The 17753-nt window shown below is 44.9% G+C and overlaps 1 protein-coding gene across 1 annotated transcript; it reads left to right on the top strand.

Moving 5' to 3' along the window:
* Positions 1–1970: 1970 nt before the first annotated feature.
* Positions 1971–15911, top strand: LOC126229247 (uncharacterized). The gene is made up of 2 exons (XM_049942305.1): positions 1971–3294; positions 15606–15911. The coding sequence occupies exons 1-2, from the start codon at positions 1971–1973 to the stop codon at positions 15869–15871; spliced, it is 1590 nt and encodes a 529-aa protein (XP_049798262.1). The 3' UTR covers positions 15872–15911.
* The last annotated feature ends 1842 nt before the right edge of the window (positions 15912–17753 follow it).

The raw sequence follows: 17753 nt of genomic DNA, 5'->3' as shown, positions 1-17753 counted from the left end.
CCAATTGTTCACAACCTACATTCGTAGTGTTCCTAATACGTATTTGCCCATCCACTGATTACTCGCGCCAGCCTAAGCTGACGAGTCCCGAAAGAGTTCGGGCAAAGTGTGCGCATTCGCACAGAAGGAGGTCAGTGGCCGGGTAGCCTTTAACTGTATGAAGATGGTATATGTTCCCGAAAGAACAGATACCACTGAATGGGCAAATATGTACGAGGGTCACTCCTAAAGAAATGCACACTATTTTTGTAAAAATACAGTTATCATTCTACATGTGTGAAAGTTTTACAGTGTGTAGATACATCCTTCCCTCTTGTTTTCAAACTTAGTTCAACCTGTTCCCGTGAGTGGCGCCGTCACAGCATGTCTTCGAGATGGCTGCTACACTTGACGTTCGTCAGAAGCGACGTACTGCCATAGAACTCCTGTGCTGTGAAAACGAGACAGTGGGAAACATCCACAAGAGGTTGAGAAAGGTGTACGGAGATGCTGCTGTCGATCGCAGTACAGTTAGTCGGTGGGCAAGCAGGTTAGGTGATGAAAGCCGGCACGGCAACATTGAGGATTGTCCTCGCAGCGGCAGGCCTCGTACTGCACACACCCGACAATGTGCAGAGAGTTAACGAATTGGTGACTGCTGACACACATCACAGTGAACGAATTGTCACGCTACGTTGGGATAGGGGAAGGAAGTGTTTGCACAATACTGAAAGTGTTGCCGTTAAAAAAGATTTGTGCCACGTGGGTTCCCAGGATGTTGACAGTGGCTCACAAAGAAACAAGAAAAACGCTATGCAGCGAACTTTTGGTACGAGAGTGGTGGAGATGAATTTCTTGGAAGAATTGTGACAGGCGATGAAAAATGGCTCCCTCATTTTTCACCAGAGACCAAGAGGCAATCATTGGAGTGGCATGATGTAAATTCACCCAAGAAAAATAAATTTAAAACCACACCTTCTTCTAGAAAATTTTGGCTACGATGTTTTTCGATTCCGAAGGACTCTTACTTGTGGACATCATGCAAAGAGGAACCACCATAAATTCTGATGCATGTGACGACACAGCAGAAACTTCAAGCTCGACTGAGTCGTGTTCGACCACATCTGCAAAAGCAGTATGTTTTGCTGTTACACGACAATGCACGGCCACATATGTCAAAAAACCATGGAAGCGATCACAAACCTCGGATGGACAACACTGAAACACCTGCCCTACAGTCCTGACCTGGCTCCATGTGACTATCATCTCTTTGGGAAACTGAAAGACTCTCTTCGTAGAACAAGGTTTGAAGATGATGACTCCCTTGTGCACGGTGTCAAACAGTGGCAGCAACAGGTTGGTCCAGAATTTTACCGTGCGGGTATTTAGGCGCTGGTTCCAAGATGACGTAAGGCAGTTGAGAGGGATGTAAATTATGTAGAGAAATGAAAATATTGTTCCTAAAGAATGTATCTACACACTGTGAAACTTTCAGACATGTAGCATAAAAGATGGATTTAAAAAAAAGTTGTGTGCATTTCTTTTGGAGTGACCCTCATATTAGGAACACTACGAATGTAGGTTGTGGACAGTTGGGAATATGGGTCTCACGGGAAGCGTGCAAGGGATACGTCCCTGCATTCGCACTATCTTCTGTGCCCTCGGTGGCTCAAACGGATAGAGCATCTGCAATGTAAGCAGGACATCCCGGGTTTACTTCTGGTCGGAGCACATATCTTCAGGTGTCCCCATTGATGTATATCAACAACACCTATCGACAGCTAAGGGTTTCGATTTAATTATCATTTTATTCTAGAGACGCTGCACGGTCATCAGTGGTAACTGTTCTTTCGGCAACAGATACCAGCTTCATATAATCATCGTAAGTGTCTGAGAATACTGAAGAAAACTTATTCAATTCACACCAGCTGGCAGTGTAAGAATAACACACCGTGTTGAGATACTCATATATGGGATTGTTTGGTAGCGACATGCATATTACGATAACCGTTTATGGTGGAAAGTTGTCCACATTTGTGGCACATTCAGCGTACGACGAGAACCACCACCCAACTGCTGTCATTGATCTTGCAGGCGAGGAGTGGCAGCTGGAGGACAAAAGCAACGCTACGCTGTCCGTGGACACTGGCTGCATGCAGCTGTTGGCCAACGCCCTGGACCACCCCACGTGCCCACTGGAAGACCTGCCTCCGGAAACCATTAAGCGGCGCGAGCAGTGCCGTGTGCAGCTGTGGCACGACCTGTCGCAGGGGTCGCCCCACATACCCGTCACCAGCTACCTGGCCTACACGCAGAGGGCCAACGTCAACCTCTGCCTCTTCGCCTGGATGACTGTCAACTCTGTCAGCATTTGCCAGGACGTCCCCTTCAGTATGATTCAGTCTGTGCGCGATGCCCGCTGCGTTTTCGGTGGTCCTGACGACCAACCCTGCCCGCAACTCAACGCAACCGACGCCGTCTGCTCTGTTTGCAGGGCTATTCTCCTCCTGAAGTGTCGCGATTTTGCTTCCACAAGTTATCTCGAGGCATGTCGCGCCCCCATGGACCACCGTGGATTTTACTCACCATACTGTGGATATTATGTACAGGGCAAAGACAAGCCGACAAACAGAATACTGAGCTACAAAGACAGTCTAAACAGTAGCACCTTGAAGTACAAGGATTTTAAAATCGAGGGCTTAGAACCTTTAGAAATAACGTTTGTAGCAATGAATATTCTCTTCCGATTTTTGACTGCCGCAGTGTACGTGTATCTTCCCAATTTACGTAACTTGCCCGGAAAGATATTCTTGTCCTTTCAGATAACAGGTATGATCCAGATCTTGGTTTCTGAGGTCTTGTACCGTATGGCCGGTGTCCCCGACTTATCTACGACGGTGCAGATTGATAGCGCACTAACTCTTCTGAACTGTATCTGGCTCAACTCGTTCTGCTACCAAATGTACGCATGCGTTCGTCACCTCAGGCTTCCTAGCGACCTAGAACGTGCTGAAGTAAGGAAGGTATTCCGCCGTCAGCTGTTGTGTTCGCTAATACCCTGGGGCGTAGTACTGGCGGCAACCATTGCTTTGGAAAGAACGAGCGAATATTACCTGTTGCACAGTCGTATAATATTCATCGCGGGAATTTCTCTGTCAGTAACTTACAATATGGTTTGCCTTGGACTGGTGGGATACATGTACCGACGTACTCGTAATTCCATGCGGCAGCTCAAAATTTATAGTAAAGAGGCGTTTGGCTCAAAGACACTAATTCTTTACATGTCAGCTAAGACTGTCACTTTAAGTGGCATAGGTACGATTGTTAGAATTGGCTTCCACCAGGCACAAGGCATAGCGCAGTACGTGTACTATGTCCATATAGCTACGATGTTACAGGGTCCACTGCTTTTCGTTTTATTCGTTTGCAACAATGCAACTCTCCCTCTGCTCAGGGAGAGACTACTAGCACGGTGGAACCCCGATGTCATCGGTCCAGGACAAGAATTGTGTTCATCTGCCGAGAGAAATCTGGCAAAGAGAGTCAATGTACAGGCCGCGGCTGCGGAATCCACATTGTAATCTCCACAAGTGGTTTTTTTTTTCAAGGATTGTCTTCGTTGTGCTAAACCCTGTCATAAGTTATCAATGTAGAAGCTAGCTGGTTTGACAAAATTACTGTGATTCATGTAAAACTGCTTCCCTATTTTCTAATATGATCTTCATTTCTGCAATGACATTAAATAATTAATAAATAAAATTAAATCTATATGAAAATAAGATGTAAGTCTCTATTTCTTCTACCCAACAGGTGAAAGATTTACACATATATACCTTATTAACGTGCACTTCACAAATTAAACAAGAAAAATTTTGTGATATTAGACTATGTCAAAGACGAAGATAGTACAAGAACTTAATGTTAACCGCGAATTACTTTAAGTGCCGTTCTGTAAAGTGAAGGCAACAGAATCTACTCTTAGTATACACTTACAAGAACTTCGTCCTTTCTGCAGATTCTTGCGAAGCTTTTAACGCATGCCTATTTTTATCTTATGTTTAAAATTACATTGAGGCTTTGTAAATAACTGATTGCCCAGTCATGGCTCATCTGATTTCTCTCACTGTATATGGAGAAACCTGAGATTCTGTCTTCGACTGTCTAGAAATTACCCTTTTCTGTCAGTTTCTTATAAATGTTGTGTGACATGAAAATCCAACTTGAAACGAAATTATTCTTTGCGTGGCTGCTCGCACTGATATGAAAAAAACCATGGGATACCTTCTAACACAGTATCGGGCCTCCTTTTGCTCGATATAATGCAGCCACACGACCTGGCATCGAGTCAACAAGTCGTTTGAAGTCCCCGCAGGAATACTGAGCCATACCGCCATATGTCTGCCGATGACATTGTAATTCTGTCGGAGAGAGCAAAGGACCCGGAAGAGCAGTTGAACTGAACAGTGTCTTGAAAGGAGGATATAAGATGAACATCAACAAAAGCAAATCGTGGATATTAGAATGTAGTTGAATTAAATCAGGTGATGCTGAGGGAATGACATTAGGAAATGGGACACTTAAAGGAGTAAAGGAGTTTTGCTATTTGGGAAGCAAAATAACCGCTGATGATGGTCGACGTTGAGAGAATATAAAATGTAGACTGGCAATGACAAGGAAAGCGTTCCTGAAGAAAAGAAGTTTCTTAACATCGAGTACAGTTTTAAGTGTGAGGAAGTCTTTTCTGGTAGTATTTGTATGGAGTGCAGCCATGAAAATGAAACACGGATGATAAATAGTTTAGACAAGAAGAGAATAGAAGCTCTCCAAATTTGGTTCTATAGAAGAATGTTGAAGATTAAAGGGGTAGATCACGTAACTAATGACGAAGTACTGAACGGAATTGGGGAGAGGAATTTGTGGCACAACTTGACTAGATGAAAGGCTCGGTAGGTAGGACATGCTCTGAGGCATCAAGCGATCACCAGTTAGTATTGGACGGTAGCGTGGAGGGAGACCAAGAGATGAATACACTAAGCAGATTCATAAGGATGATGGTGGCACAGAATAGAGTAGCTCGGAGAGCTGAATCAAACCAGTTTCTGGACTGAAGACCAAAACAACAACGACTGTCTCTATAACAGTCCATATTTGCGAGAGTATTACCGCTGCAGGATTTTGCGCACGCACTGACCTTTCAATTATGTCCAACAAATGTTCAATGGGATTCGTGTCGGGCGATCTAGGTGGCCAAATCATATTCTCGAATTGTCCAGAATGTTCTTCAAACCAATCGCCAACAGTTGTGGCCCGGTGACACTGTGCATCATTGTTTGGGGACATGAGGTCCAAGTACGGTTGTAAGTGGCCTCCAAGTAGCCGAACATGACCATTTCCAGTTTATGATGGGTTCAGTTGGACTAGAGCACCCAGTTCATTCCTTGTAAACATAGCCCACACCATTTTGGGGGCACCACCAGCTTGTCTAATGCCTTGTTGACAACGTGTGTCCATGGGTTCGTGCGAATTGCGCCACATTGTAATCCCACCATCAGCTCTTACCAACTGAAACCGGGACTCATCTGACCAGGCCACAGTTTTCTAGTCGTCTAGGATCCAACTGATATACCCAAAAGCCCAGGAGAAGCGTGCTTTTACCAAAGGCACGTGGGTTGGCCGTCTGCTGCCATAGCCCATTAACACTTTTCGCCACGCTATCGTAACGGGTCCATTCGTCGTAGATCTCACATTGATTTCTGAGGTTGTGTCACGCAGTCCTCGTTGTGTGTTAGCAGTGACAACTCTACGCAATCGCCGCTGCTCTAGGTCGTTAAGTGAAGACATTCGGCTTTCAGAGTCTGTTAATAACCGTCGCGCGCCCTAATCACGTCGGAAACCATACGAATCGCCTGAGTACACATGATAGCTCCGCCAGTACACTGCCCTTTTATACCTCGTGAACGCTATACTACAGCCAAATGTATATGTGCATATTTCTACCACATGACATTTGTCACCTTAGTGTACCTAAGTATTTTTTTAATTTAATTTACCGATGTTACCTGAAAGGAGCAACGGCCTTGCCGCAGTGGATACACTGGTTCCCGTGAGATCAGCGAAGTTAAGCGCTGTTGGGCGTGGACGGCGCTTGGATGGGTGACCATCCGGCCACCATGCGCTGTTGCCATTTTTCGGGGTGCACTCAGCCTCGTGATGCCAATTGAGGAGCTACTCGACCGAATAGTAGCGGCTTCGGTCAAGAATACCATCATAACGACCGGGAGAGCGGTGTGCTGACCCCACGCCCCTCCTATCCGCATCCTCCTTGGCGGATGACACGGCGGTCGGATGGTCCCGTTAGGCCACCCGTGGTCTGAAGGGGGAGTGTTTTTTCTTTTTATCTGAAAGAGGCGCATTTTATACATGTCTGAAGAAGTTGTACCTGTGGATGTTTTTCATTTTAAATGCTGAGTCCAGAGAAATTAATATCATTGCAAAATGAGAGGTACAGGGAAGCGGAGACAATTAGTCAGTAGTGTGTTGAGGAAAGTGTAAAAGCTTGACCTGCTTGAGCTGGTTAGTGGTTCGATTCGAAAAGCAGGCGCACTTAGTCCCTTCCTCTCCCATTTAAAAATAAATTGTGTGAAACCTTTTACGTTTTTATGTTGTGTACGACATTGCAGCAACTTGGCAAGCGCCATTCTTATCTTTTGAAGAATCAAGATACGTCGGAAATATTAAAGAAAGAAAAATCTGCTGCTAATTTCAAGGCAGTGCTTGAAATAACCTAGGAACAACCTTAAGATAAGAATGACAGACAGGAATTTTAAATAAAACGGAAACTACGATGATAATTTTAAGTCAGTGATTGAGATACGATAACTTGATGGAAAAACTGTTTGCTATAATTCAGTTTAAAGTCGTATGTCGAATATATAGCATCCTAGCATCAAAACGTTTTTCTAAGAAAGAGAGGGATACTTACCTTGCACACTCAACACACACTTGATCGTACACACTGACACATCACAGGGACTGTTGGGGTTATTATGACAGAAGATGCCGCCAATTATGGATGTGGAGAATGGCGTTGGGTGGGCCATTGAATGATCTGCAGGAGATGATAAGTCAGTAGCATGCAAAGACCATGCTAAATCGAATCATACGACAGTCCGTCAGCCAACGACTAAAGGTTACGAGAGTAATCCCAAAAGTAAGGTCTCCTATTTTTTACATAGACCTGTTTATTTCTACAATGGTTTACATCTGTTTACGGCTTGAACATTTAGCTATTTTTCGACATAGTCACCATTTCTGTCGATGATTTTTTGTAGACGCTGTTTAGAAAGTTATGGACTTCTTTCACCTCGTCGTCGGAGCTGAATCGCTGGGACCACATTTAATGCTGAAAGGTACTGTGAGACTCTGAAAAAAACTCAAACGGGCAATTCAGAACCGGAGAAGAGGAATGTTCAGCAAGGGTGTACACATTCTCCATGACTACGCCCTCCCACACATCACTCGGCAAACAGGTGCTCTCCTGCAACAGTTTCAGTGAAATACACTCCTGGAAATGGAAAAAAGAACACATTGACACCGGTGTGTCAGACCCACCATACTTGCTCCGGACACTGCGAGAGGGCTGTACAAGCAATGATCACACGCACGGCACAGCGGACACACCAGGAACCGCGGTGTTGGCCGTCGAATGGCGCTAGCTGCGCAGCATTTGTGCACCGCCGCCGTCAGTGTCAGACAGTTTGCCGTGGCATACGGAGCTCCATCGCAGTCTTTAACACTGGTAGCATGCCGCGACAGCGTGGACGTGAACCGTATGTGCACTTGACGGACTTTGAGCGAGGGCGTATAGTGGGCATGCGGGAGGCCGGGTGGACGTACCGCCGAATTGCTCAACACGTGGGGCGTGAGGTCTCCACAGGACATCGATGTTGTCGCCAGTGGTCGGCGTAAGATGCACGTGCCCGTCGACCTGGGACCGGACCGCAGCGACGCACGGATGCACCCCAAGACCGTAGGATCCTACGCAGTGCCGTAGGGGACCGCACCGCCACTTCCCAGCAAATTAGGGACACTGTTGCTCCTGGGGTATCGGCGAGGACCATTCGCAACCGTCTCCATGAAGCTGGGCTACGGTCCCGCACACCGTTAGGCCGTCTTCCGCTCACGCCCCAACATCGAGCAGCCCGCCTCCAGTGGTGTCGCGACAGGCGTGAATGGAGGGACGAATGGAGACGTGTCGTCTTCAGCGATGAGAGTCGCTTCTGCCTTGGTGCCAATGATGGTCGTATGCGTGTTTGGCGCCGTGCAGGTGAGCGCCACAATCAGGACTGCATACGACCTAGGCACACAGGGCCAACACCCGGCATTATGGTGTGGGGAGCGATCTCCTACACTGGCCGTACACCACTGGTGATCGTCGAGGGGACACTGAATAGTGCACGGTACATCCAAACCGTCATCGAACCCATCGTTCTACCATTCCTAGACCGGCAAGGGAACTTGCTGTTCCAACAGGACAATGCACGTCCGCATGTATCCCGTGACACCCAACGTGCTCTAGAAGGTGTAAGTCAACTACCTTGGCCAGCAAGATCTCCGGATCTGTCCCCCATTGAGCATGTTTAGGACTGGATGAAGCGTCGCCTCACGCGGTCTGCACGTCCAGCACGAACGCTGGTCCAACTGAGGCGCCAGGTGGAAATGGCATGGCAAGCCGTTCCACAGGACTACATGCAGCATCTCTACGATCGTCTCCATGGGAGAATAGCAGCCTGCATTGCTGCGAAAGGTGGATATACACTGTACTAGTGCCGACATTGTGCATGCTCTGTTGCCTGTGTCTATGTGCCTGTGGCTCTGTCAGTGTGATCATGTGATGTATCTGACCCCAGGAATGTGTCAATAAAGTTTCCCCTTCCTGGGACAATGAATTCACGGTGTTCTTATTTCAATTTCCAGGAGTGTAGTTGTATCGAGTGGCAAAAGAACAATATTCCACCACGAAAAAGAGCGAGAAACACGGTGAACAGTTTGTGGAAGGCGAGAACACAAAGATGTGATTATACGGCAGTGATAAAAGTGGTAGAGCGACCTCCATGCTAGATGTGAGGACATGCAGATCAGCAAATCGCAAGTAATTACTTTTTTTTTACAATAAATCACGAAGAGATCTGTTTCATAATCTAAAACTAACAAAACTGTGTCGTCATAGATACCACTGAAGACGCCTTAGAGCAGGAGAAGGCGAAACGCGTCTGGGATAAATAAAGTAACTAGCAGCAGGAAAAGGCAGTTTTATTTACAAAATAAGTATTTATATGCTTGCTACGCAGGATGTACACACAAACCAACTTGTTAAATGTTTCAAAGCTTTACGGTCCTTCAGAGTAGTCACCAGAATTGTGTGTAACCAGTTGTCAGTGAGGTGGAACTTGTAGGATAGTTTTAGCAGTGCCAGTTGTGTTGATAGATCGAGAGGAGCGGTCTATTTCCCGAATCTCTGTAACAGGTCTGAAACGATTGCCAAGTAGTGCTTCCTTCACGTTAGGAATCAAGTTGAAATCACAGGGGCTTAAGTCCTGTGACTGCGGTGGATTGCAGGCTGTGTTTCAAAAATGAACAGCTTAGACAAAGAAGCGGTTACACTTTCAGCACAGATCCGCCCATCATTTTGCAGGAGAATGTCCGGTCTCGCGTGGCACAGCTTGCGACTGATTTGGTCGATCGATGGGGCTTGATTCCTGAGATGAAGGAACCTCTTTATGGCATTCGTTTCAGAACTGTCACAGAGATTCGTCAGGAAGCAGACCTCTCCACTCGGTGTATCAACACATCTGGCGCTGCCGCATGCGCCCTACGACTTCCACATTGCTGGCAAGGGGTTATACACAAGGACAGGAAAACTTCGAAACAAGTGTCTGCTTTGTGTAAGTTGTAAATAAATATTTGCCTCTATTAAAGTTCCAACCCTCGTAGTTCTTAAGAATGGACCTCAAATCATATATCGATAGGAAATGCGAAATGGCTGACAGCTTCAGTGTGGTGTAAAACGCCAGCTCATCTTGCACTGAGGACACTGTAGGGCGACCATACTTTTTCGTGTGCAGCGCTTTTACGAATAATTTATAATTTATAATTTAATCAGTGCCCTATTAGACCACTCCGTGCATTTACAACTCCCTATGAGATTCTGAAGTAACAGAACTCTACCATCTAGTGAAGAAGATGTATGAGACAGGCGAAATACCCTCAGACTTCACGAAGAATATAATAATTCCAATCCCAAAGAAAGCAGGTGTTGACAGATGTGAAAATTACCGAACGATCAGTTTAATAAGCCACAGCTGCAAAATACTAACAAGAATTCTTTACAGATGAATGGAAAAACTGGTAGAAGTCGACCTCGGGGAAGATCAGTTTGGATTCCGTAGAAATGTTGGAACACGTGAGGCAATACTGACCATACGACTTATCTTAGAAAATAGATTAAGAAAAGGCAAACCTACGTTCCTAGCATTTGTAGACTTAGAGAAAGCTTTTGACAATGTTGACTGGAATACTCTCTTTCAAAATCTGAATATGTCAGGGGTCAAATACATTGAGCGAAAGGCTATTTACAATTTGTACAGAAATCAGATGGCAGTTAAAAGGGTCGAGGGGCATGAAAGGGAAGCAGTGGTTGGGAAGGGAGTGAGACAGGGTTGTAGTCTATCCCCGACTTTATTCAATCTGTATATTGAGCAAGCAGTAAAGGAAACGAAAGAAAAATTCGGAGTAGGAATTAAAATCCATGGAGAAGAAATAAAAACATTGAGGTTGGCCGATGACATTGTAATTCTGTCAGATACAGCAAAGGACCTGGAAGAGCAGTTGAACTGAACAGTGTCTTGAAAGGAGGATATAAGATGAACATCAACAAAAGGAAAACAAGGATAATGGAATGTAGTCAAATTAAATCGGGTGATGCTGAGGGAATTATATTAGGAAATGAGACACTTATAGAATGAGTTTTGCTATTTGGGGAGCAAAGATGGTCGAAATAGAGAGAATATAAAATGTAGACTGGCAATGGCAAGGAAAGCGTTTCTGAAGAAGAGAAATTTATTAACATCGGGTATAGATTTGTCAGGAAGTCTTTTCTGAAAATATTTGTATTTAGTGTAGCCATGTATGGAAGTGAAACGTGGACGATAAATAGTTTAGACAATAAGAGAATAGAAGCTTTCGAAATGTGGTGCTACAGAAGAATGCTAAAGGTTCGATGGGTAGATCACATAACTAATGAGGAGGTACTGAATAGAATTGGAGAGAAGAGGAGATTGTGGCACAACATGACTAGAAAAAGGGACCGGTTGGTAGGACATATTCTGAGACATCAAGGGATGGCAAATTTAGTATTGGAGGGAACCGTGGAGGGTAAAAATCGTAGAGGGAGACCAAGAGATGAATACACTAAGCAGATTCAGAAGGATGTAAGTTGCAGTAGGTACTGGGAGATGAAGAAGCTTGCACAGGATAGAGTAGCATGGAGAGCTGCATCAAACCAGTCTCTGGACTGAAGACCACAACAACAACACGTGATTTCGACAGCCCTTATCAGTTCAAGAGTTTCTGCAAGCTTTTCTGTGATAGTATTTGAATATGAACGTGCACCAATTGTGCTTGTAATTTTCTTACCAGCTACAGTTTTTGAGGCCATTTACGAAACAAAGGATGTTGCTTATTACTACAAAACATGAATAATTAATTATGATGTATTCGAAACATTAAATGACATGTTATCAAATATTAATATTGAAAGAGTACGAATTAATAAGTGCTGTAAAGTTTAGAAGAGGACTGCAGCATAATTAGAATTGATTGTTGAAACTAGCAGTTGCAGCTGTGAAGAATGGACCAAAAATGGCGGTACAAAATTATAGCTCATAGTATGTGGACGATGAGTTTCCTTCTTTCTAGTGATTGAATAATTACCCTTCATTATTTTAAGCAAGTTGATTCTTTAGTCTACATTTATATACCCACACTGTAATTAAAATTAATTTAAAACTGGTCACCTTTTCGCTGTCAGCGTAGAAAGTTTCAGGATAGTAACAAAATACAACAAACAACAACTTCAACCCAAATGAAATGAAAATTAAATCGAAACCCTTAGCTGCCGACAGGTGTTGTTGATATACATCAACGGGGACAGCTGAAAATGTGTGGCCCGACCAGCATTCGAACCCGTGATCTCCTGCTTACATGGCAGACGCTCTGTCCATCTGAGCCACCGAGGGCACGGGGGAGAGTGCGACTGCAGGGACTTATCCCTTGCACCCTCCCTGTGAGACCCACAGTCCCAATTGTTCACAACCTACATTTGTAGTGTTCCTAATAGGTATTTGCCCATTCACTCATTACTCGCGCCAGCCTGACGAGTCCCGTAAGAGTTCGGGCAAAGTGTGCGCATTTGCACAGAAGGAGGTCAGTGGCTGGGTAGCCTTTAACTGTATGAAGATGGTATATGTTCCCGAAAGAACAGATACCACTGAATGGGCAAATATCTACGAGGGTCACTCCAAAAGAAATGCACACTATTTTTGTAAAAATACAGTTATCATTCTGCATGTGTGAAAGTTTTACAGTGTGTAGATACATACTTTTGTTTTCAAACTTAGTTCAACCTGTTCCCGTGAGTGGCGCCGTCACAGCATGTCTTCAAGATGGCTGCTACACTTGACGTTCGTCAGAAGCGACGTACTGCCATAGAACTCCTGTGCTGTGAAAACGAGACAGTTGGAAACATCCACAAGAGGTTGAGAAAGGTGTATGGAGATGCTGCTGTCGATCGCAGTACAGTTAGTCGGTGGGCAAGCAAGTTAGGTGATGAAAGCCGGCACGGCAACATTGAGGATTGTCCTCGCAGCGGCAGGCCTCGTACTGCACACACCCCAGACAATGTGCAGAGTGTTAACGAATTGGTGACTGCTGACAGACACATCACAGTGAACGAATTGTCACGCTACGTTGGGATAGGGGAAGGAAGTGTTTGCACAATACTGAAAGTGTTGCCGTTAAAAAAGATTTGTGCCACGTGGGTTCCCAGGATGTTGACAGTGGCTCACAAAGAAACAAGAAAAACGCTATGCAGCGAACTTTTGGTACGAGAGTGGTGGAGATGAATTTCTTGGAAGAATTGTGACAGGCGATGAAAAATGGCTCCCTCATTTTTCACCAGAGACCAAGAGGCAATCATTGGAGTGGCATGATGTAAATTCACCCAAGAAAAATAAATTTAAAACCACACCTTCTTCTAGAAAATTTTGGCTACGGTGTTTTTCGATTCCGAAGGACTCTTGCTTGTGGACATCATGCAAAGAGGAACCACCATAAATTCTGATGCATGTCACGACACAGCAGAAACTTCAAGCTCGACTGAGTCGTGTTCGACCACACCTGCAAAAGCAGTATGTTTTGCTGTTACACGACAATGCACGGCCACATATCAGTCAAAAAACCATGGAAGCGATCACAAACCTCGGATGGACAACATTGAAACACCCGCCCTACAGTCCCGACCTGGCTCCATGTGACTATCATCTCTTTGGGAAACTGAAAGACTCTCTTCGTAGAACAAGGTGCACGCTGTCAAACAGTGGCTCCAACAGGTTGGTCCAGAATTTTACCGTGCGGGTATATAGGCGCTGGTTCCAAGATGACGTAAGGCAGTTGAGAGGGATGTAAATTATGTAGAGAAATGAAAATATTGTTCCTAAAGAATGTATCTACACACTGTGAAACTTTCAGACATGTAGCATAAAAGATGAATTTAAAAAAAAGTTGCGTGCATTTCTTTTGGAGTGACCCTCATATTAGGAACACTACGAATGTAGGTTGTGGACAGTTGGGAATATGGGTCTCACGGGAAGCGTGCAAGGGATACGTCCCTGCATTCGCACTATCTTCTGTGCCCTCGGTGGCTCAAACGGATAGAGCATCTGCAATGTAAGCAGGACATCCCGGGTTTGACTCCTGGTCGGAGCACATATCTTCAGGTGTCCCCATTGATGTATATCAACAACACCTATCGACAGCTAAGGGTTTCGATTTAATTATCATTTTATTCTAGAGACGCTGCACGGTCACCAGTGGTAACTGTTCTTTCGCAACAGATACCAGCTTCATATAATCATCGTAAGTGTCTGAGAATACTGAAGAACACTTATTCAATTCACACCAGCTGGCAGTGTAAGAATGACGTGCTTTGTTGAGATACTCATATATGTGATTGTTTGGTAGCGACATGCATAATACGATAACCGTTTATGGTGTAAAGTTGTCCGCATTTGTGGCACATTCAGCGTACGACGAGAACCACCACCCAACTGCTGTCATTGATCTTGCAGGCGAGGAGTGGCAGCTGGAGGACAAAAGCAACGCTACGCTGTCCGTGGACACTGGCTGCATGCAGCTGTTGGCCAACGCCCTGGACCACCCCACGTGCCCACTGGAAGACCTGCCTCCGGAAACCACTAAGCGGCGCGAGCAGTGCCGTGTGCAGCTGTGGCACGACCTGTCGCAGGGGTCGCCCCACATACCCGTCACCAGCTACCTGGCCTACACGCAGAGGGCCAACGTCAACCTCTGCCTCTTCGCCTGGATGACTGTCAACTCTGTCAGCATTTGTCAGGATGTCCCCTTCAGTATGATTCAGTCTGTGCGCGATGCCCGCTGCGTTTTCGGTGGTCCTGACGACCAACCCTGCCCGCAGATCAACGCAACCGACGCCGTCTGCTCTGTTTGCAGGGCTATTCTCCTGCTGAAGTGTCGCGATTTTGCTTCCACAAGTTATCTCGACGCATGTCGCGCCCCCATGGACCACCGTGGATTTTACTCACCATACTGTGGATATTATGTACAGGGCGAAGACAAGCCGACAAACAGAATACTGAGCTACAAAGACAGTCTAAACAGTAGCACCTTGAAGTACAAGGATTTTAAAATCGAGGGCTTAGAACCTTTAGAAATAACGTTTGTAGCAGTGAATATTCTCTTCCGATTTTTGACTGCCGCAGTGTACGTGTATCTTCCCAATTTACGTAACTTGCCCGGAAAGATATTCTTGTCCTTTCAGATAACAGGTATGGTCCAGATCTTGTTTTCTGAGGTCTTGTATCGTATGGCCGGTGTCCCCGACTTATCTACGACGGTGCAGATCGATAGCGCACTAACTCTTCTGAACTGTATCTGGCTCAACTCGTTCTGCTACCAAATGTACGCATGCGTTCGTCACCTCAGGCTTCCTAGCGACCTAGAACGTGCTGAAGTAAGGAAGGTATTCCGCCGTCAGCTGTTGTGTTCGCTAATACCCTGGGGCGTAGTACTGGCGGCAACCATTGCTTTGGAAAGAACGAGCGAATATTACCTGTTGCACAGTCGTATAATATTCATCGCGGGAATTTCTCTGTCAGTAACTTACAATATGGTTTGTCTCGGACTGGTGGGATACATGTACCGACGTACTCGTAATTCCATGCTGCAGCTCAAAATTTATAGTAAAGAGGCGTTTGGCTCAAAGACACTAATTCTTTACATGTCAGTTAAGACTGTCACTTTAAGTGGCATAGGCACGATTGTTAGAATTGGCTTCCACCAGGCACAAGGCATAGCGCAGTACGTGTACTATGTCCATATAGCTACGATGTTACAGGGTCCACTGCTTTTCGTTTTATTCGTTTGCAACAATGCAACTCTCCCTCTGCTCAGGGAGAGACTATTAGCACGGTGGAACCCCGATGTCATCGGTCCAGGACAAGAATTGTGTTCATCTGCCGAGAGAAATCTGGCAAAGAGAGTCAATGTACAGGCCGCGGCTGCGGAATCCACATTGTAATCTCCACAAGGGTTTTTTTTTTCCAAGGATTGTTTTCGTTGTGCTAAACCCTGTCATAAGTTATCAATGTAGAAGCTAGCTGGTTTGACAAAATTACTGTGATTCATGTAAAACTGCTTCCCTATTTTCTAATATGATCTTCATTTCTGCAATGACATTAAATAATTAATAAATAAAATTAAATCTATATGAAAATAAGATGTAAGTCTCTATTTCTTCTACCCAACAGGTGAAAGATTTACACATATATACCTTATTAACGTGCACTTCACAAATTAAACAAGAAAAATTTTGTGATATTAGACTATGTCAAAGACGAAGATAGTACAAGAACTTAATGTTAACCGCGAATTACTTTAAGTGCCGTTCTGTAAAGTGAAGGCAACAGTATCTACTCTTAGTATACACTTACAAGAACTTCGTCCTTTCTGCAGATTCTTGCGAAGCTTTTAACGCACGCCTATTTTTATCTTACGTTTAAAATTACATTGAGGCTTTGTAAATAACTGATTGCCCAGTCATGGCTCATCTGGTTTCTCTCACTGTATATGGAGAAACCTGAGATTCTGTCTTCGACTGTCTAGAAATTACCCTTTTCTGGCAGTTTCTTGTAAATGTTGTGTGACATGAAAATCCAACTTGAAACGAAATTATTCTTTGCGTGCCTGCTCGCACTGATATGAAAAAAACCATGGGCTACCTTCTAACACCGTATTGGGCCTCCTTTTGCTCGATATAATGCAGCCACACGACCTGGCATGGAGTCAACAAGTCGTTTGAAGTCCCCGCAGGAATACTGAGCCATACCGCCATAGGTCTGCCGATGACATTGTAATTCTGTCGGAGAGAGCAAAGGACCCGGAAGAGCAGTTGAACTGAACAGTGTCTTGAAAGGAGGATATAAGATGAACATCAACAAAAGCAAATCGTGGATATTAGAATGTAGTTGAATTAAATCAGGTGATGCTGAGGGAATGACATTAGGGAATGGGACACTTAAAGGAGTAAAGGAGTTTTGCTATTTGGGAAGCAAAATAACCGCTGATGATGGTCGACGTTGAGAGAATATAACATGTAGTCTGGCAATGACAAGGAAAGCGTTCCTGAAGAAAAGAAGTTTCTTAACATCGAGTACAGTTTTTAGTGAGAGGAAGTCTTTTTCTGGTAGTATTTGTATGGAGTGCAGCCATGAAAATGAAACACGGATGATAAATAGTTTAGACAAGAAGAGAATAGAAGCTCTCCAAATGTGTTTCTATAGAAGAATGTTGAAGATTAAAGGGGTAGATCACGTAACTAATGACGAAGTACTGAACGGAATTGGGGAGATGAATTTGTGGCACAACTTGACTAGATGAAAGGCTCGGTAGGTAGGACATGCTCTGAGGCATCAAGGGATCACCAGTTAGTATTGGACGGTAGCGTGGAGGGAGACCAAGAGATGAATACACTAAGCAGATTCATAAGGATGATGGGTTGCACAGAATGTAGTAGCTCGGAGAGCTGAATCAAACCAGTTTCTGGACTGAAGACCAAAACAACAACAACTGTCTCTGTAACAGTCCATATTTGCGAGAGTATTACCGCTGCAGGATTTTGCGCACGCACTTACCTTTCAATTATGTCCAACAAATGTTCAATGGGATTCGTGTCGGGCGATCTAGGTGGCCAAATCATAGGCTCGAACTGTCCAGAATGATCTTCAAACCAATCGCCAACAGTTGTGGCCCGGTGACACTGTGCATCATTGTTTGGGGACATGAGGTCCAAGTACGGTTGTAAGTGGCCTCCAAGTAGCCGAACATGACCATTTCCAGTTAATGATGGGTTCAGTTGGACTAGAGGACCCAGTTCATTCCTTGTAAACATAGCCCACACCATT

This window comes from Schistocerca nitens, unplaced genomic scaffold (genome assembly GCF_023898315.1).
Source record: "Schistocerca nitens isolate TAMUIC-IGC-003100 unplaced genomic scaffold, iqSchNite1.1 HiC_scaffold_368, whole genome shotgun sequence".
NCBI classification, from domain to species: domain Eukaryota; kingdom Metazoa; phylum Arthropoda; class Insecta; order Orthoptera; family Acrididae; genus Schistocerca; species Schistocerca nitens.
Note: the sequence above shows the minus strand (reverse complement) of the source record. Positions and strands in the feature narration are given on the sequence as shown.

Bases quoted from the DNA above. Each gene is read 5' to 3' on its own strand.
- LOC126229247 (XM_049942305.1), top strand. From the start codon at position 1,971: ATGCATATTACGATAACCGTTTATGGTGGAAAGTTGTCCACATTTGTG. The intron at 3,295-15,605 runs GTACGATTGTTA...TAAGTGGCATAG, and splicing joins TGTCACTTTAAGTGGCATAG to GCACGATTGTTAGAATTGGC.